Source organism: Neovison vison, chromosome 3 (genome assembly GCF_020171115.1).
Source record: "Neovison vison isolate M4711 chromosome 3, ASM_NN_V1, whole genome shotgun sequence".
In the NCBI taxonomy this organism is placed as follows: Eukaryota; Metazoa; Chordata; class Mammalia; order Carnivora; family Mustelidae; genus Neogale; species Neogale vison.
In genome coordinates, this window is record NC_058093.1 from 2,785,170 (window position 1) to 2,806,776 (window position 21,607).

The following is a 21,607-nucleotide window of genomic DNA, read 5'->3' on the forward strand; positions in this document are numbered from 1 at the left end:
TGAGGTGCTAAGACAGTCCCTCTCCCTTTAGAATTGGGATCCAGTTGGTAAGTAGACACAGGAGTCAAATAGATCAAAATTTCAGCCTCACTTTTGGAAAGTTTGCTTCAAGAAAAGAGGAAAAAAAATAGTGCCAAAAGAACCCAAGTCATGCATTTGTGATTACTGATTCTCCAAATTAAGAAATTTTGTAACTCACTTTTCCTTTTTTTTTAAAGATTTTATTTATTCATTTGACAAAGAGAGACCACAAGTAGGCAGAGAGAGAGGAGGAAGCAGGCTCCCTGCCGATCAGAGAGCCCAATGTGGGGCTCCATCCCAGGACCCTGAGATCATAACCTGAGCTGAAGGCAGAGGCTTAATCCACTGAGCCCCCCAGGCACTCCCTCACTACTCCTTTTATGGAAGAAATGAGCAACACAGCTGAGTATAGGAATTTCCACTTTTTGGACTGACTTAGCAGTACAAGGTTAAAAAATGATCCCCCCCCACACACTCTCTTAATTTTAGTAACCTACTGGGTTTAACATTCCAAGTATTGCTAGAGTTATATAGGTAAATGCAAAGTTGATCACATTTTTACCCTTTTTTAAATCATTCACTTGTTCTTTGTCACCTAAGATAAAGCCCAATTTTCTGTCATAGCTTATATGCCCTTCTAACCTAATTCCAAATAGAAATGAGCTTCCCATCACTTCCTGTCACTTCCCTTATTTTACTCTGAATTAGTATGGAACATATTGCAATTTTATACTTCTGGCCTTTGGCTTGTCCCACAAGGTTCAAGGACTTTGTCTCGTCAGTTCATCACTGTTTCTCTGTGCCTAAGACAGTGCCTGGCATGTAGTAGCTCCTCAATAAAGTACTTGCTGAGAAAACAAATGATTGAATGATGAAAATATTCATAACAAAAAGTTAATATATTTGATATGTGATACACACACACATGCACACACACACACAGGCACACCCACACATGCACAGAAACATACACATACACACATATATGTACAGTCAGCCTTAATAGAGAGAACTAACCTGAATAGTCTGTGAAAGCACAAGCATTAGGTTTTGAGTCTGCCCAATTGAATACAAAGACACTTTCTGTACAGTTTTGACTTCGGGAAACGTGTGTCTTACATATTACAAAAAAGCACATTAGATCTATAAGGCGACTGGGGGAAAACAAAAATTTAAAACAAGCAGAAACAAACGAACCCAACTAGATTTCAAATGAATTATGTAAAGATTTTATTTTTTATTTTTTAAAAATATTTTGCTTATTTATTTGAGAGAGAGAGAGGGAGAAGCAGGGAGCCCAACAGGGGCCTTGATCCCAGGATCCTGAAACCATGACCCGAACCGAAGGTAGATGCTCAACTGGCTGAGTCACCCAGGGACCCCACATGAAGACTTTAAAAGAAGAAGAAAAAAATTAATAACCTGTGACTTTTGAACATAGCCCTTCACAGGCACCTGGGTGGCTCAGTCGGTTAAGCATCTGACTATCTCAGATCAGGTCTTGATCTCAGGGTCGTGAGTTCAAGCCCCACATTGGGCTCCAAACTGGGTGTGGACCCTGCTTTTAAAAAAAAAACAAAATGGGTGAACATAGCACTTCATTATATAATCTCAGTCTAGAGGAGGAAAAAAGATAACTGCAAACATGTTTTGGATTTGTATTTCATAGTGATGTGGGTGAAACGGCCCTGAACCTGTGTTTTGAGTTTGTAGAACTGAACAAATGAAGAAATACGTTGATAGTATTGTGGCCTCGCTGTGAAAAGAAGTATACAGAATACGGGAAGGCAATAAAGAATCCTGTAGGGTTGGGCTGGAATTGGAAAATTGGAAGCATATTTATTTTCCTAGTTTTGTCTGCTAGGAGAGTCTAGAAGCAATGATATTTCAGTAGAAATGAACATATCTAGTACCCAAAAATCTTGATTTCTAAGTACCATTCCTCATTAAAAGAAAAGAGAACTTGAAGAAATGGTTCATTTTAGGGCTGGAGCAGAGCAGGTATGTGGTAAGTTTGAAACATCATGACAGAAAGTAAGAAAAGGCTAAAAAAAAAAGTCTTTAGGGAGTTCTTGGACTTTTATAAATTTTCTGTAAGTTTTAAAGAGAACAAATACAACTGGATAATAAGCATGTATGAAACTATTTAGATTCAACAGTATCCAAAAATATGAAATAAAAAGAGACACAGTTTTTTGCTTATCAAATTAACTAAATGTATGTATTTATTCTTAATGCTGGTATCGATATCTATACTTAAAAATGTACAGTCACATTAGAACTCTCATACTCTGATTATGAAAGGGTAAAATGAAATTGTCATTTTTGGAAACTAGTTTACTGTGATATATTAAATTATTCCACTAATACCTGGGACTCTATGTATTAAGGGAAAATCCAGGAAAGAAAAATAACTTTCATGCCAAGATTTCTCCTAAATATTGTTTAACAGTGAAAAGTTGGAAATGACATCTATTTTTTTAAAAGGTGAACGGATAAGGAAATGTAATACACTCATTAATGGAACATTTGGGAGACACTGATGTTCATAAGGAATGAGAAAATGTTTTACTGGTAAATTAAAATGTAAGGTATTGTGCTTATAGTACAATTATGTTAAATATGTCTGTAACACTACTTAAATATATCTTTTCCTTTAAAAAGTGAATAAGACTAAAGGAAATACTTGCATTTGGGTTGGGAGAATCTGGACAATTTTATTCCTATTTCTCTTATTTTCTATACACTCTCTGAGTTGGATTTTGTTAATAAGGAATCTAATGATAAGTTGCATTTTTGTATTTTTAAAAAGTTTGTTTAACTGTTTCTTGAATTCATTTGAAGATGTGCTGAAGGCTGTATCTTCTGCCACCATCGCTGAGGTTGCCCGTGACAACAGGGATGTCCAGGATGCCATCGCTCTACAGGGAGCCATTCCTCCTCTGGTGGCTCTTTTTAAAGGGAAACAACTTAGTGTCCAAGTGAAGGGAGCAATGGCTGTGGAATCACTGGCTAGTTACAACCCGTATATACAGAGAGCATTTCTGGAACAATCATTAAGTAAATATCTTTTAAAACTCCTCAAGGTAGGAATTTTATGATAACTTATCATTTTTCTTAGACAAAGTATTCAATACTGAATTTAGTAAAGTGAAAAGAAAACTAAAACCAACTCTTTTTTTTTTAAGATTTTATTTATTTGACAGAGAGAGACTGCGAGAGAGGGAACACAAGCAAGCAGAGGTAGTGGGAGAGGGAGAAGCAGGCTTCCTACTGAGCAGGGAGCCCAATGTGGGGCTCGATCCCAGGACCCTGAGATCATGACCTGAGCTGAAGGCAGACGCTTCATGACTGAGCCACCAAGGCGTCCCTAAAACGAATTCTTGAATGAACTTTTTTTTAAAGATTTTACTTATTTGTTGGTTGGTTGGTTGGTTGGTTTTAGAGAGAGTGCGTGAGCCTGTTGCGGGGGCCAGGGAAGAATCTCAAGTGGACACGGGGCTTGACTCATGACCCTGAGATCATGATCTGAGCCAAAACCAAGAGTTGGACACTTACCCGACTGAGTCATCCAGGCGTCCTTAGAATGAATATTTTATAAAACATCCCTACAATGTTCAATAAATGTGCACAATTGCACTACTGGGTATTTACCCCAAAGATACAGATGTAGTGAAAAGAAGGGCCATCTGTACCCCAATGTTTATAGCAGCAATGGCCACGGTCGCCAAACTATGGAGAGAACCAAGATGCCCTTCAACGGGTGAATGGATAAGGAAGATGTGGTCCATATACACTATGGAGTATTATGCCTCCATCAGAAAGGATGAATACCCAACTTTTATAGCAACATGGACGGGACTGGAAGAGATTATGCTGAGTGAAATAAGTCAAGCAGAGAGAGTCAATTATCATGTGGTTTCACTTACTTGTGGAGCATAACAAATAGCATGGAGGACAAGGGGCATTAGAGAGGAGAAGGGAATTTGGGTAATTGGAAGGGGAGGTGAACCATGAGAGACTATGGACTCTGAAAAACAATCTGAGGGGTTTGAAGTGGTGGGGGTGGGAGGTTGGGGTACCAGGTGGTGGGTATGAGAGAGGGCATGTATTGCATGGAGCACTGGGTGTGGTGCAAAAACAATGAATACTATTATGCTGAAAGGAAATAAAAAATTTTTTAAAATGTGCATTGTTAGAATGGAATTTTTTTTTAATAGGCATTTCAAACAGATGTTAAGGAACAAGGAGCTGTAACCCTTTGGGCCTTGGCAGGACAAACCCTGAAACAGCAGAAGTACATGGCAGAACAGATCGGATACAACTTTATAATAAATATGCTTTTGTCGCCGTCAGCTAAAATGCAGTACGTGGGTAAGTTATTTCCTGTGCATAAATCGGCACCATGTGGAGCAGCACCTTGAAGTAGCCGACATATTTCTTGCTTTTCTTGACCAGGAGGTGAGGCAGTCATAGCCCTAAGTAAGGACAGCAGGATGCATCAGAATCAGATCTGCGAGGGCAATGGCATCGCCCCGTTGGTTCGCTTACTGAGGATTAGTAAAATCGCTGAAGGCACACTTCTGAGTGTCATCAGAGCCGTGGGGTCCATTTGTATTGGTTTGTGAAGTTTTTCTTAATTCTTAAATTATCAGTAAGATACTTCCCTTCTTCTCTGTCTCCACTGATAAAGCCCTAAGTCATACTCAATCTATAAAAGGCTTATCATTGTTATTTATTTCTCTAAGACCTTAATGAGTAAAAGTGGGGTGGGTTGCTCAGTGGGTTGAGCCTCTGCCTTTGGCTCAGGTCATGACCTCAGGGTCCTGGGATCGAGCCCCACATGGGGTGCTCTGCTCAGCTCGGAGCCTGCTTCTCCCTCTCTGTCTGCCTCTCTGCCTACGTGTGATCTCTGTCTCTCTCAAATAAATAAATAAAATCTTTTTTTAAAAAATAAAAGTGGCCAATAAGTCTAATTGTTCCTTTCATTGCAAAGGAACTAACAATTGAGGTTGTCTATAAGAGTGTATAGAATTGTCAGTGATTGAGCTACCAAAAATAAACATTGGAGTTCTTTGCTGACCTTTGTGAATGCATGAAGCAGATTGTAGACTGTTTCTTATACATAAGAAAAAAAAATCTTTATTTGTAGTTGATTGTATTTCCTCGAAAAATAGTCTAGCTGAATGAAGAATGTAGGAATTGATTCCAAAAAGATTTTTTTTCTCCTTGCTTGAAAAAGCTACTTTGCTGAAGTACATTAAAGCTCCAAGGCAGTAAGTCAGACAAAATAATGTTTCTTTTTTTTTATCCAGAACCTATGGTATAGATTATAGAGGTTTCTAAAATTCTAATAGATGACAACATATATACAAAACTACTGTGTGTGTGTGTGTGTAAATGCCCATGCACAAATGCAATTTCTTCTCATTACTTCACTTAGAAGCTGTCTACAAACCATCTACATTTGCCACAGACAAGGGGATCTCCATGAGAATTGTGGAGGAAAACTCTTGATTTCAAATTTGCTGGTTTAGAGTGGTTATACATACACACACACCTCCCTTTTTCTTCCTCCTCATGTTCATTTTTTCTCCTACACTCTTGAACATATGTAACATATTTAAAATAGCTGTTTTAAAGTCCCTGTAATGAGCTCCAGCATCTGTATAATTTCTGGGTCTCTACTGGCCAATATTTTTTCCTGATTATGAATCATATTTTCTTACTTCTTTGCATGCCCAGAAAATTTTAAATGAGGGTTTTGAAAGACCTATTGAAATAGTTTACATACAATAAAATATTTATTTATTTTTAAAGATTTTATTTCATAGAGAGAGCATGTTTGTGTAAGCGCAAGCGCACGGGGGGCAGGGGCAGAGGGGGAAGCAGACTCCCTGCTAAGCAGGGAGACCCATGTGGAACTTGATCCCAGGACCCTGAGATCATGACTTGAGCTGAAGACAGATGCTTAACCAACTGAGCCACCCAGGAGCCCCACAATAAATATTTAAATAAAATATACAATAGAATAAAATATAAAAATACATTAAACCATACAATTTGGCGAGTTTTAACATGAGCATTCAGCTGTGACACCATCACAGTAGTCAAATAAATGAATATAGTCATCACCCCAAATGGTTTCATTGTGTGCCTTTGGAATCCCCCCTCTTGGCACTTCCATCCCCAGAGAACCACTGATGTTTTCTATCACTATAGATTAGTTTGTATTTTCTAGAGTTTTCTGTAACTGGATTATACAGATATGCCTTTTTCTTGCTGCTTTCACTCAGCATAGCTATTTTGATATTTATGCATATGTGTTCACTTTTTAAATGCTGAGTCATGTTCCATTGTGTGGTATGACGGATGATTTTATGACTTATGATACCTGTAGTTATTATCTGCCTCCCTACATGCATACACACGCTGTTGCTGTTCCTCTGGCAAGCCTGCCGAATGCACATGGACATACTATGACCCGTTCGTCCAGGTGCCCACTCATGGGCATTTAGATTGTTGCCAGTTTCCTGCTATTGTACATGAAGCTGCCATGAGCATTTGTGTGTAAGTCATGTAATATTCCATTGTATATACACCACATCTTCTTTATCTATTCATCTGCCGGTGGACATCTGGGCTCTTTCCATAGTTAGGCTATTGTGGACATTGCAGCTATAAACATTGGGGGGCAGGTTCCCCTTTGGATTACATTTGTATCTTTTTGGTAAATACCCAGAAATATGGTGTTTCCTTTTGTAATTTATTAACCATATTATGCTAGAAAACTTAATCCAACATACCAAGCTGTGTTTGACTTTATCATTTCCAAGATGGAAAGAAATATTCTTACTGTTATGTATATTCTTATAGGTGTTGCCCATACAAGTAATCCTATCAGTCAACAATTTGTTGTAGAGGAAAATGCCTTTCCAATACTTATTCAACTGCTGAGAAATCACCCTTCTCCTAACATCAAGGTATATAAAAGGTTTTAAGGTTTTTTCTGATTAAGGGTTTTTTTCTGATGTAGTAAAAATTAACAGAAATATGACTTTTTGAGAATAATTTGTATCTTTATGTAAATTCAGGAGTATAATTAAAAATTTAACATTTTAAACAAAATTCTAGAAGTTTTAAATTAAAAAGTTGCTATAAAAATAGTAAATTTTATTAAAATATTACATTTTCAAATAATTAAGTCTTGGGTCTTTACTCATTAAATAAGTTTTATTCCTCAGATATCTGATTATTCACAGAATTTCTTCCCTTCTTTTTCGGATATTGGTTGCTAAAATGGTGGGGATAATGAGGATGTGTGTGACTTATGTAGCGAAATTTCTCAGATATAAGTGATTCCTATACTATTGCACCACTAAAATAGCTTTACCTTCTACCAAGCAGTCTGTGCTGGGCAGCAACAGCAGTTTTCTTATATAAATAATTGATGAGTTGTTTAAGAGTCATTCGCTCTTCTATTTACTTCTAGTAAACTGCCCTTAATAAAATGATGCTCATGTCTATTCAAATCCTCTACCAAAGCTTTGGAAATTTAGGACATCTAGAGTTAGTCAGGCAGGAAATTATAAGGCCAAAAAATATATTTTGTCTTCAAAATTTGGTATGAGTTCTGTCAGAAATGAGAAAACACAAATATGTCAGTAAATACAGTATTATTTCTTTTAAGGAATGTGTTATGAGAGAAGATGTTCTAAGTTATGCAGCTTTTCTGGCTATGAGAGAGAATATTCTTTCATAGGAGCTGATGGGGGAAAAAAAGGAAGGAGCCTACACTAGCAATTTTTTGGCTTGAATTATATGTAAAACCTATGCTGACTTTCAAAGTACAAATAAATTTCATACGACTATGGAAAATGCCACATAAAAATACATTTTTATTTTAAAACATGCAATTTCATGGCAAAACGGTTTACTTCAATTGCGTCCATCTGTATTTCGGTATATGTTTTCAGTGAGTCCTTTAACTTGTTAAAAACAGAGCACAAATATATTCCAATACTTTTCTTCAAATATGATTCTGTAGTAAATAAAGTTTTGTAATAATAATCATGCTTTTCAAGTTCATAATATTCTTCGTAGAAACGCATAACGTAATACTTAAAGAACATTACCTGTCGAGTCCCCACAATAGATGAGGTTCGTCCACATCCCCTGAAAAGGCTTCAGAGTGTGCGTCAGGTGACTCCCGAAATACAGTATTTCTCAGACTGCTCCCCAGGGCTTTAATTCAGAGGCATTCCATGGAAGCCTTCCAACTCAATGGTCAGTAGCCAACAAGCGATTCAAAACAGCTTTTATCCCCATGCCAGGAAATTAAAAAAAAATTGTTTTAGATGTGGAAGGGATACAACTATGCACTTAAGATAAAGCCTCCTCCCATTTCTGGCTCCTTCTCCCGTGCTCCCCGCGGAGTCGTGTGGTTGTGCTGACGGCTCACAGCTGGTAAAAATTATAAGGGACATTCCTCCAAACATTATAAATACCACCTCTAAATATTAGAGAACTGAAAAAAATAAATATTAGGAAACTGGAATCAATGAATTATATATTACCGTTGAATAAGTATATCCCATATGAAAGTCTGCATAATGAAATATGTCATTTGATAAACCATGAGTGGAAAATAATTTCTGAAAACCACATATTTAGGTTGAAGTGGCATTTACCTTGGCATGCATCGTCCTAAGGAATGATCTGTTACAGAACGAATTGCATGAAAACGAAGGATTTAGGTATGCCGATGTCCTTCAACTTCTGCACTCACCAGATAAGGTAATATCTTAATAAAATGTTAGAGCTCATGTGGAAAGGTTTTTAGACCCACTGTCAAATTATAAATGTTTCACAGCAATACTTAACTATATTACATAAAAAATGTAAAATCTCTTTGGTAGGTCATTAGTTTGTAATGATGAAATACTACTGTTCCATATTTTTCATAGTTGTCATATTTCTTCTTTGAAATGTAGCAATTTTTATGCTCAAAGAACAAATAAATATTTTCTGCCCTGGATGTGTTGAAACTTTTTCCTAATTTTATGACCTTTCAACTTTCAATCATCCATTTCTTACCCAGTAGTCCAGAGTGGTAGCTTCTCAAACTATTTGTGATAAAGGAAAGCTTTTCCCGAGCAATCTGTTATGGGCAGGATAATTCTAAACAAAGAAACAAAAAAATACATCAAAAACTAATGATGTACTACTATATGTTGGCTAACTGACCATAATAATAAAAAATAACAAAAAAACCCAAAAACTTTAAATTTTGAGATAATTTTAGATTTTCCAAAATTTTGCAAAAATAGTATGGAGTATTCTAGCATATCCTTTATCCAGCTTTCCTGGATATCAATAAGGAAATCAACACTGATACCAAATAACTCATCTGCAAATTTTATCTAGTTATGCCAATTTTCTCACTAATGTCCTTTTTCTCTTCCAAAATCCAATCCAGGATCTCCTATTACATCTAGCTGTTATGTCCCTTTAGTTTCCTTCAATCTGTGAAACACTGTCCTTTGTCTTTCATGATTTTTACATGTCTTCCATGATTTTGACATTTTTTGTGAGTTTACACCAGTTACTTTGTAGAATGTCCCTCAATTTGAATTAGCTGATGTTTTCTCATGATTAAATTGAGGTGGTGCATTTTGGCCAGAATACCACAGAAATGATGTGGTCGTCGTCGTCTTCTTCTTCTTTTGTTAAGATTTTATTTATTTATTTGACACAGAGAGAGAGAGATCACAAGTGGTGGGGGGGAAGCAGGCTCCCTGCTGAGCAGAGAGCCTGATGTGGGGTTCCATCCTAGGACCCTGAGATCATGACCTGAGTCTAAGGCCGCAGCTTAACCCCCTGAGCCACCCAGGCACCCCTGATGTGGTCTTCTTTACTCACCTGCCCAGTGCATTATTTTCAGGAGGTACATGCTGCTGTTACATCTTATAACAGGCAGTGCTAACTCTGGGTACTTGGTTAAAGTACTGTCTGTCATATTTCTCCACTGTCAAGTCACTGTACTTGCCTCTTTTAATTAACAAGTTTCTTGAGGTGAGACACTTTGAGCCGATGCAAATAATTCTGTTTTGCATGCGCTTTTGCTCACCAGTTTTAGCATCCACGGATGCAACAATGATTACATGGTTTGTTAGCCTAATGGAAATTTTTAAAAAAATTCTTTTTTTAAAAAATCAAGTGTTATTTAAATTCCAGTTAGTTTATACAGTGTCATATTAGTTTCAGGGGCACCATTTAATGATTCAACACCTGGTGCTCATCACAAGTGCCTGCCTTAGTCCTGATCACCCGTTGACCCCATCCTCCTATCCCCTGCCCTCCGGCAACCACCAGTTTGTTCTCTCTAGTTGAAAGTCTGCTTCGTGGTTTTCTTCTTCTCCCCCACTTCCCCTGTTTGTTTTGTTTCTTAAATTCCACATATGAGTGAAATAATATGCTATTTATCTTTCTCTGACTTACTTCACTTAGCATAATACACTCTAGCTCTAACCACGATTGCAAATGGCAAGATTTCATCTTTTATGGCCGAATAATATTCCACCGTAAATATATACCATATCTTCTTCATCCATTCATCAGTTAATGGACATCTGGGCTCTTTCCATAATTTGGTGATTGTTGATAATGCTGCTATAAACATCTTCTTTGTATATTTATTAATTAGTATTTATCTATAAGGAAGAGCTGTTCCTTTTATTTATTTTTTATTTAAGATTTTATTTATTTATTTGTCAGTGAGAGAGCATGCACAAGTAGGGGGAGTGGCAGGCAGAGGGGGAAGCAGGCTCCCTGCTGAGCTAGGAGCCCAACGCTGGCTGGGCTTGATCCCAGGACCATGGGATCACGCATGACCTAAGCTGAAGGCGGAGGCTTAATGGACTGAGCCACCGAGGAGTCCCAAAGCTATTCCTTTTAGATGCTAATTCCCAGTTTCTGGAATCCTGTTGTCAACCATTTTGTGGACTATCACTGGTCCATGGGCCACACTTTGAACAGCACCAACCCCAGAGAATTTTGAGAACTTTTGTTGTCTGCAGTGCATTTAGCAATCAGGGAAGAAAATTGCCAACTATCTCTGTCAGTTTGGTTCTGGGGGATTTGGGAGGAACAAAGGAGGGCTAGAAGAGGAGAAATGAACTCACTGCATTATTATTTTTTTTAATAAAGAATTGTATTCTACTGTAGTATATGAAAAATGGAGATGAGCTGCTGGAATAACATGAGCAGTGTGTGAGGAGACTGAATTTGGATCTAACTTTCTAAGCCACCTTTCTTCTCTCTGTTCATTTCACATTTTATTCTCATCACCCTATTCCTCAGGGACACCCTTCTCCTTTTTCTTGACTAATTATTCTCCTCCAAATCATTCCCCTTTTCTTCCCGGCCTGTTTCCACCTGCTTCACTTACTCTGGACCCTATTCCTTTGTGAATTCCTAAAAATACCCTTTTTCTTCCTTTATGGCCAGGTGGCTCCTTGTGTGTACATAATTTTTTTATGGAACATTTCAAACATGAAATTATGCAGAAGAGTAGCATAATGAACTTAAATATTTCTATGACTCAACTTCTGCAATTATCAATCCTGGCCAATCTTATTATACCTATATACCCACTTCATCTTCCCAAGTTGTTGTTATTATTTTTTAAAGGTTTATTTATTCGAGAGACAGAGAAAGCGTGCAGATGCATGAGTTGGGGGAGGGGCGGAGGGAGAGAATCTCAAGCGACTCTGCTGAGCGTGGAGCCACTGGGGGGCTAAATCTCAGGGTATCAACCCTTATCTGATACTTACAACATGACTTAAGCCAAAACCAAGAGTCAGACGCCCAACTGACTAAGAAACCCAGGAGCCCCTCGTCCTACACTACTTTTGAAACAAATCTCAGGCATCGTATAGTTTTATTGGTAAATATTTTGGTACATACATATAGCACTTTTACATAATGATTAACAGTGGCAGAAGAAAACTCACTTCATTAATGACTTTTTTTGTACTATACTGTTCAAACAAAATATTAAAAATAAGATTTAGTGATAAAATTCTTTTCAGGCTTTCTGGCAGATCTACTGTATTTGTTCATCTTTGCCAAGTAAGTAAGAATTGGCTTTTGCTGTTTGCCAAATCCCAGAATTTTAAAATGTGATTTTTAAATCATCTTTCTTTTTATTTCCCCTCAGGATACAGTACAGAATTTTACAAATGAACTTATTTTAAGAGATGATAGAGATCATCCCACAATGCATAAAATGTAATATATAGCATGCTAGAACAAGGGAAGTTTTGACTTATCAAGTCTACTTTGAAATGTTGAAAATAAAAATAAAAATATGTTAAAACAAAAAAGTTGAAGGTTAATGAAATTATGCAATTTCCTTACTATTTATTTCCATAATCACTAACCTAACTTTCCCTCTGAAAATTAAAATTACTTCTCTCTGATACTGCAACCTACTTCTCAATTTTATCTGTTCAATAACATTCTGGGTTAACTCAACTACCTATTTTCCCAAGTAATGTCAAATTTTACTCCCAAAGATAAGAATGCAATATATTTAGATGGCCAAGAATTCAAAATTCATTACCTTGAGTAACATAATAGATGAACTGAGTTAAAGATAATACATGTTTCTCCTATTTCCAGGATATCTGTTTAAGGGCGGGCTATGCATTATCCCTTTTTGCCTTCAACAATCGCCTTCAACAATACTTAATTTTAGAAAGTGGAATAATGACTATATCAATCTTTGAACCCTTTCTTGAATCAACAGTTGAAACTGAGAAGGCAATGGCAGCATTTCAGGTATAAAACTGGAAATTCAAACTTCAAATCAATAAATTAATCTTTTTAGTCAAAACTTAAAAAATGAGAAAAAATTTTGATCTGGAAAAGCGTTCACCAATTTGTAAAATGTACAGTATTTTTTACACTGGTCCCTTCCACCTATAGAAACTCCATTATTTATGAGGATTCCTCATTTATCTGCAGTTTCACATGTTACAAGGCACTTTTTGCCTCTACCTTATCTGATACTTACAACATCCCCGTCAGGCTGGTGGGCACACAGTACCATTTTCATCATCCCCATGTTACAAGCAGAGAATCACGGTAGAATACAAGACAAGCTTTCTAACGGCAGACCTTTAGCTGATCACACTGATTCTTCAACCTATGACACCCAGTGTATCTGGGTACTTCTTTTTCTATCCATTGACCTTTAGGAGAACTACTTTCAATGAACCCATACTTCAAGGACGCAAAAGCTGTGAATATTGCAGGAAGAACACACTGGCCTGCCATGTCCACCACAGTGATCAGACAGTGAAAACTACTCTGATTCAAACATTTGCCACTTGCTTTTCTTGTACTGCACCATTTCAAGTTACTCCCCTTACCTTCCTGAAAAGTACCAAAGAACAAAAAGCTTAATTAGAGGAGCAGAGTAGAAAACATTCGGTAATTCAATGCTCCTTTTTTTTTTCAGATTATCATCTTAGCTAAAGTCATTATAGATGTGGACCATATTACTTTGTCTGCAAGAGGTGTTACTATTTTAGTCGATAGTCTGTATTCAGTTCATTCCACTACTATTATCTTGACAGGTAAGAAAGAACTGGAAGGTGGTTACATAAAACTACATCTGCATGAAACTGTTTTCAAAAAAATTTTTTTGTAATCTGAACAATAATAAAATAATACGCTTGATACTATGTCACATGGTTTGAAGAATGAACTGGTGTATGTCTACGTGCAACTGCACACAAAGTCTACATGGGACACTGGGCGTCTACTCCGCATCCCAACAGAAGCCAGGCAACTCTGACTGTGGCCTTTTTGATTTCCTAGTTACCTTTTCAATCCCCTAATTATTTTTTGCAAATATAAAATGAGAATCCAACTCTGAGCTACTAACCAGAAAATTTACACACTGATTTATAATAGTAATGGCAGATTTATATGCTATTCCTCTGTCTGGTTTTCTTTTGATCAACTTCACATTTTGCTAACATTCAAGAGTTCCTTATGTTGCTATGCGATATAGCAAAGCAAAATAGTCCAATAGAGTTCTTGGCACACTTAATGCTAACCGTGTAACTATATCTACTCTAGAGCTAATTTTTGAGATGAATAATAAGGTAATTGACTTGATATATCACTCTCAACACAACATGAAACAGTATCAAAATGACGACCACATGAAGTGACTACTACCGAAAAATAAATAAGGTCTCTGTTTGTTTTTTTAAAGATTTTATTTATTTATTTGACAGAGATCACAAGCAGGCAGAGAGGCAGGCAGAGAGAGAGGAAGGGAAGCAGGCTCCCTGCAGAGCAGAGAGCCCGATGTGGGGCTCGATCCCAGGATCCTGGGATCATGAAGGCAGAGGCTTTAACCCACTGAGCCACCCAGGCATCCCATAATGTCTTTGTTTTTTTAACTGAGATGGATCACTGAAGGTGGGAAAGGAAGTTACACTTGCTGCTACACTTATATTTTTACTTGGCATGGAAGGAAAATTCATGCAAACGAAAACTTTCTGATGGAAACTAGCTAGGAAAAAAAATGTTTAAATTATTAAATACATTCTTATTTAAATAGCATTCTTAATTCAAGTCATAGTAATTCTATGACTCTGAAAAACAATCATCGTGGTTTTAAATTTTACTGCACAAACTCTTGTATGCAAGAAATACTATGTTATACTATCCTTCAAATATTAATTTTCTCAGGCTGGTTGGAACTGAATCTCAAAAATTTCTGGGCTTTCTTTGCCCTCCAGCATCACAGTCACATGCATCTCCAGAGTCACGTGCCTGTCCGGGGTATCCCAAGCAAAGCAGGATATTTGGGCCTCGGATATAATGTAAAATAAAGGTTGTCCCAGATGTCTAAGTTGACAAGGTTCCCATACATGGCTCCAGAGGTACAGAAGTTTCACAAATACTAGATTTCTGTTGCCAAGGGTCCAGTTTTCCTGTGTCCACCACAGAACCGCTCTCCACATGCAGCTCCTGCCCCTCGTGTGTCCTCCTTCATCTGGGATCCTCTGCCTGCCTCCGCCGCCCCTTCCCTACTCCCCATCTTTAAAGAACCCTCTCTCCCTCTCTCCCTTTCACCTAGAACAGTGCCTTCTATGTTCACAGGCTTTTAAAAATATATGCCTGAAAAAAAAAAAGGTTATTTTTAGACATTTTTTGCTTTAAGCCACATAAGCCATCCCTCCCCATCCTGAAACAATAAATACAAAGGTCTTGGTTTATAAAGAAGGCAAAAAAAAAAAAATACAAGAACAAAACCCAAGTGAATACCTCAATAGAGCATCCATCCACATTTATATTTTGAAAATCTGTGATGCGCTTATTCCACCACAGCAACAATACTGTGAAAAAATATCACATGAAAGCTCTAAAAATAAAACACATATTTGAATGAAAGAGTTTTAAATTGGTAGTTGCAAATTTATTTAATTACTGAATTACTTTATTATTTTCAATCTCCAAACATTTCTTTTTATGGCAAAAACATCAACAATTTTAAATTTAAGTAATACATTTTTTTGGTTCAAAATACCATTAAGCTCTTAACTCAAAGTGATCTGAATTGCAAAAAGGACAAACTGAATTTTTTTTATGGTAGTTCAAACATGTTCACGGTCATTAAAAAAACCCAAAAGCTCAAAACAGAATATATTCTGAAGCCACAGGAAAGAAAAACTCCGATTTTCAAAACTCCCCACTTTTAAATAAAGCTAATTAACTTTTACTGTTTGTGACAGAAAACCAAATCATAATTTTGGGGAAAGAACTCCACATTTAATATATACATGCTTTTTCTGAGTCCTTCATTAGAGATGTCTTGTGACTCAACCCTTTTAATAATATGTGCAAATGAACAGAAGTACAGTAGATCAGTTTATATCAATCAAATAACACAAACTTGTTTTCTTGTTTAATTTTCAGGGAATTTAATAGCTAGCCTGGCTCATTCTAGAGCTGCTATTCTAGAAGCATTTACCACATTAGGGACAATCCAACAGCTCTGCTATCATTTGTATTCTGGAAAAGAAGAGGTAAAAACAAAACCAATTGTATAATTGAATATTCTAAAAATGTAACTGCTCTCACATTTGTGTGCTACTTTCTCTACAGGCTGACTATGTTATATAATAGTTCATGTTACTGACTCAAAATTGGATTTTTCTAGTACCACATCTGCCATCCATAATTCTGGTTTCTACAAAGTATGCATATTTGTTTCAACATCAGTACTTAAGATTCAGTATACAAATAAGTACACTGATGATAGAGAAGTTTGTAATTAAGATATTTATAAAATATCTCACAAAAACTGGTGACTAACTTATTAACTTAGTAACTAAGCAGTTTTTGTGATCTAAGTCATTTCTATGATTATTTGGAATGCGTGGAAGTGGGATCCACTGGACAGTTTGATCTGCCAAGCAGGATCAGAGGCGACAGTATGAAGGAGGCCAGAGTCGTGGTCTGCTGCTGAGATTCCCCCGCCCCCTTCCCCAGGTGTGAGGCAGTGTTTCTCCAACTTCAGGGTACGCAGGAATCACTGGAATCTGTTACACCGTAGATTCCTGGGCTCTATTCCCAGCATTTCTTACTGAATACATCTGGTTTAGGCCCTAAAACGGGCGTTCCTAACCAGCTCCTAGAAGCTGGTTAGAAATGGTATTGGGACCATACACTGAGAGCCACGGTTCAAGGTATGGAAGATACACGGGCATATGCAGCAGTCACATGCCAGCGTAGAAACTAGAATATCAACTCTGGCTTATGTTCATTCTATGACATTTCTTAGGCCACCACTAACAGGTTTTCTAAGAACTTCCCAGGAATATACTTTAGTCTTATGAACAACCTGATTACTTCCGGGTCACAGGCAGAGGATATTTTTTTCTGCAGTCCTGTGACTGATAATTAGTTTTTGCCAGTGGAAAACTGAATTGCTTTCTTGAGTGTGTGTGGGGGGGTTTTGTTGTTTTTCTTTTTTTTTTTTTTTACCTTATTTTTATCCTCTAGTCTCTTGCCTGGTTTCCTATTATAATCAACTGAGCAGTTTTGAAAAATTCCAGTGTCCAGGCTGCAGCCAAAATAATTAAGAGTTTCTAGGGGTGGAACCCAAGCACTGAGCAATTTTAGTAACTATCAAGGGGATTCCAATGCACAATCAAGACTGAGACCCTTAGTTCCAACTCAATGGTTCTTAATCTGCTGCATATTAGAGTCGCCTCTGGCACTTTTAAAGACAATGTGAATGCCCAGATTCTAACCCCAAGACAGTTGGTGGGCTTTTTTTCTTTTTTCTTTTTTAACTGCTGGTGATTCTAAAACGCAGTCAGGACTGAGAACAAGTACTAGAAACCAATGGCAGTGGACAGCTTTCTCTAAAAATATGGCTGTTCTGCTCCCATCTGTAGATTGCCGTGGGTGGACATCCACGTTTGCTGGGTATAGCTACAGAGACTGATGAACTGTTCAGTGAGAACAGTTTGTTAGATATTTTAAAAATAAAGCTCAATGAAGGGATTGAACTGCTTCTTCACTTAGGTTCGCACAGCTTGTTCCTGTGCTCTCGGCTACTTAACCTACAACGCAAATGCTTTCCGCATCCTACTAAAGGAATGCAGAAATAAGCCTAACCAGTTCCACCGTATAACAAATAATATCAACAGAGATGCAAGTATCAACCCAGCTTTTTTAAAGGAATTTCAAATGCAGCAACGAGTGGGACTTCCTTCCTTGAGGTATTGTGCCTGTGTCTGTGAAGTTGCAGTAGTGTATGATCGACAGAGGAACTTGTGAGAAAGCTCAAGGAAGATCAAACAAGGGGAACTGTTCCTGATGTGAATGAATACCAAGAGAGAAAACTCACCCCAAATGTCCACTACCAAAGCCTATTATACTTCTGATTTAGCAACAAAACTACCTGTGGAGGCAATCTTGGGGATCCCATTTGGCCAAGTTATTCATGTTTCAAAAAAACTTTCTGGGGTTCTGGTTGCTTCCAAGTCTGATCTGGAAAACCACTTCTGGGATATTACTTGAGAGTCCTGAGCCAGCCAGGAATACCACCTGACTTTGGCATCATCAAAAAAGGTTTAAAAGACCTTTGAATTTCATTCAAAGCTAGGCCAGACTCCCGGGTAGAAACAGGGCTAAATCAGACACAGTGCCTGCAGTTATGGCGAAGGCTGATGGGCATTAATTTATCCATAGGATTTTGCTGGATTTTTCTTAAGTTTCTGCAAACAAAGAGGAGAATCTGCTTAGAATGGGCATCTTTTCTGTAGTCGATGTAGCTGAATTACAAGTTTTCTCCGCAATTGCACTATTTGTTGGAAACAGAATTACTCAAGATACAGTATTAACTCTATGATAATAGTAGAGAATAGGATCCAATATTGTATTGTGGTTCCATAAATCAATTTTCAGTATGGAAAAAAATGAGTACATCTTCATTTTAATTCTTGGAAAACCCAAAGACGCAAAACTGCTTACCTAATTTTATATGATGAGACAGGGAAATCTAAATTCCTGTAACTGACAGTGTTAAAAAATATTTATTGGTTCAAAAAATTAATTTAGGATAAATAATAGGAAGTATTATTTTACACAATTACTCCCAAAACTAGCCCATGTGGCAAGATTTCAGGAATTAGAGAGATACCCCTTCCTCAGGACGCATTACTGTCCTCTGCTGGAGAACAGGTGTACTAACTATACAAAGCTACAGTGGCCAGGGTGAATGGCAGCCCCTGGAATTGTGAACACTCAACTTCTAGGACTGTGAGCAGTGACCAGTGCTCACCACATTTATAAGAATGGTTACCAGGTGAGGTGGAACGGTTAAGTAAATAATAATTACTCCCATAACTAGTAGTATTATGAACTCATAGAGTATATACATGGACTATTCCTTTAATTTTCATAACCATTCATCGGTTAAATGAACTATGGGAAAAGTGCTAAAATATCACCGAGACATGTTTGGAAACTTTGGCATGGATACCAATACCCTTCCGCCAAATGCTCCTTGATCCCACTACTGGCAAGTATGCTGACTGTGGTTGGGGTCACGACAGCATGTTCTCGGCCTATATACCGTTTCTCTCTTCCCATGCCCCTATGCAGCTCCCAGAACAGCAGATTAGAAGCGTCGCTGGATACGCAATTTTTGAAGTATGGAGAGAGACATAATTCTCCTGGTGTTAACTGACCCTGTATGAAAGCATTCAGCCGAAATGCCAGCTAGTTTCATGGTACCCTCTGGCCACGAAGGTGGTATATGGACAGACTGAAGTCTACGCCTCACTAAGGTGGCCAACAGCAAATGTTCCTCATCAAATTAACCAGCTATACATTTGAGATAACCACCTTTACTATATTAACTTTAAGCGAGACTTAAATTTTATTACCAGGGAAATTCTGTAACTGTATTATGTTACATGTACAGGATGACGTTTTAAAATAATACTGCTTTTAAAAGCCACCCGCCCCACCCCCCAAGACACACACCATATTAACTAGGTACACCTTGTTATTCTTTGGCTTGAAACATTGGTAAATCATTGCTTTGAAAATTTTTGTGATCAACATGTTTTCCTTTTAGTCTAGAGAAAAATGGAGGACCATCCATAATTCCTGTCTTTAAAAAAGGTAATTGATTTTTCTTTGGTCTCTGAGGTAATGTCTAGCCCTGACACCTTACAGTTCTGTGTTTCATTTCTAAAAATTCAAAATGTAGAGGTTACCCCCCCAAAATTTACCTGTAAACTCTGCTTTTGCCATTCTGTATACTTAAAATCTCTTCCTATTTAAAAGACTATGGTAATCATTTCTTTTAAGGCCTTCCTTACCATATCACTTGTCAGAAATCCCTCTTAGTTTTTTCTTATAAGCCATGCATAGAAATAGGTCATTACTGAAACATGTAAGTGTGGCTTAAATTATGATCTTTTCATTCTATTGTTCCATGTACAACTTGTCTGTAAGTTCTTAAGGTAGAGACCACATTTTTTCCACAGATACACTACTGTTTTATACGTATTTGGTAGATGTTGGCTGGATGATTTTAGGCCTGCAAGAACAGAGTCCAGATCTTTTAAGGTTACCCATCAATTCCTATCAGACATGTAATAGGGAAAATAAATTATTTTTTGATTTAATTTATATGCTTAGTGCTTATTCACGTGTGTTTAGTGTAGGACCAGTATCAGTCTTACTCGGTATATTATCCTATCACCAAAACCAAGGATAGAACCATTCCAAAGCCAGGAGCTGTTTTAAGAGTCACATATGGAAAGGGAGTGAAAAAAGGGAGAGAAGTTCACACATTCAGGGAGTCTCTGAGGAAAGCTAGGTTTGTGTGGGAGGCTATATATATGAATGTTATGAGTAGAAGAATATTTTTTGTATAGCTTCTTTAGTGTCAGAGTTAATTTACCTATTCTTAAACAAGATTTTATTTATTTGTTTGACAGAGAGAGAGACAGACAGACAGACCCCAAGTAGGCAGAGAGGCAGGCGGTGGGGGGGGTGGGGAGAGGCTTCCTGCTGAGCAGAGAGCCTGACTCGGGGCTTCTTGTTTTGTTTTTTAATATTGGTTTCTAAATAGCAATCTGTGTAGCACTAATGGTATAAATAATGTTTTCATAGGTTTACGGTAACATAAGAAAAAATAAGGACAATATAGCAAGTTCCTGAAAAAGTTAGTTTCATTCAATATAAAACATGTCATTTTGAGATAGTACCTTTTATACTTTCTTTTGGGTGTTAAGATATCCCTACTTTTACAAATGACCTTGGCATTTGTTCTTTTATTAGTCCCAACTTGGCATAATAAAAAGTTGACAACCATATATCAGCCCCACAAATTTTTGCTCTCTGACATCTAAAAGTCTGGAAGTTATGGATCCATTCTCTTAGTATGTTTTAGTGATTTGAAGAAAATACAAGTATACAGAACCAAAGGCAATGAGACTATATCTAGGGCTCTTGGGCTTAAGAAAGACATTTAATTGTGGCTCTCTAATTTTCAGGGAAAGAGCACCGAAGAAAACTAAAACCTAAAATTCAACCAAGAGATTCTTTGACTTTAATACCTCCTGTAACCAACTTCATGGGACTCTTCAGAGCAACAAAAAAGGCCCCTGTTTCTCACAATATTTTTTCCTTTTCATCTGCAATTTCATCAGATATCACAGAAGTTTCAAGACCAAGAATAGTGTTTTTGAGCCAACTTGGAAAACATGTACAAAAAGCTAACCCAGAGTCTACAGAAGGCTAATAAAACCATTAATATGAAAGTATGAAAGAATTCCTGAGCAATCTTTTCAAATTCTTCACTTTACTTAAAAGATTTTATATTTAAGTAATCTCTACAGTCAATGTGGGGCTCAAAGTCACAACCCTAAGATCAAGAGTCACATGCTCTACTGACTGGGCCAGCCAGGTGCCCCCCTCATTTTTTACTTTTAATTTTAATCTAATTCTAGTAAAATATAAAAAACGGAGT

At 37.3% G+C, this 21,607-nt stretch overlaps 1 protein-coding gene across 1 annotated transcript in view; it reads left to right on the plus strand.

Annotated features, from left to right (window-relative positions):
• The window catches only part of ANKAR (ankyrin and armadillo repeat containing), a 63,102-nt gene extending 41,723 nt beyond the window's left edge, over positions 1-21,379 (plus strand). The window contains exons 12-22 of the mRNA XM_044241146.1: positions 2,866-3,107; positions 4,242-4,395; positions 4,480-4,641; positions 6,898-7,004; positions 8,695-8,817; positions 12,706-12,864; positions 13,547-13,664; positions 16,024-16,133; positions 17,641-17,837; positions 19,703-19,749; positions 21,132-21,379. Coding sequence (XP_044097081.1) covers positions 2,866-3,107; positions 4,242-4,395; positions 4,480-4,641; positions 6,898-7,004; positions 8,695-8,817; positions 12,706-12,864; positions 13,547-13,664; positions 16,024-16,133; positions 17,641-17,837; positions 19,703-19,749; positions 21,132-21,379 — 1,667 coding nt within the window. The remainder of the gene's footprint in view (positions 1-2,865; positions 3,108-4,241; positions 4,396-4,479; positions 4,642-6,897; positions 7,005-8,694; positions 8,818-12,705; positions 12,865-13,546; positions 13,665-16,023; positions 16,134-17,640; positions 17,838-19,702; positions 19,750-21,131) is intronic.
• The last annotated feature ends 228 nt before the right edge of the window (positions 21,380-21,607 follow it).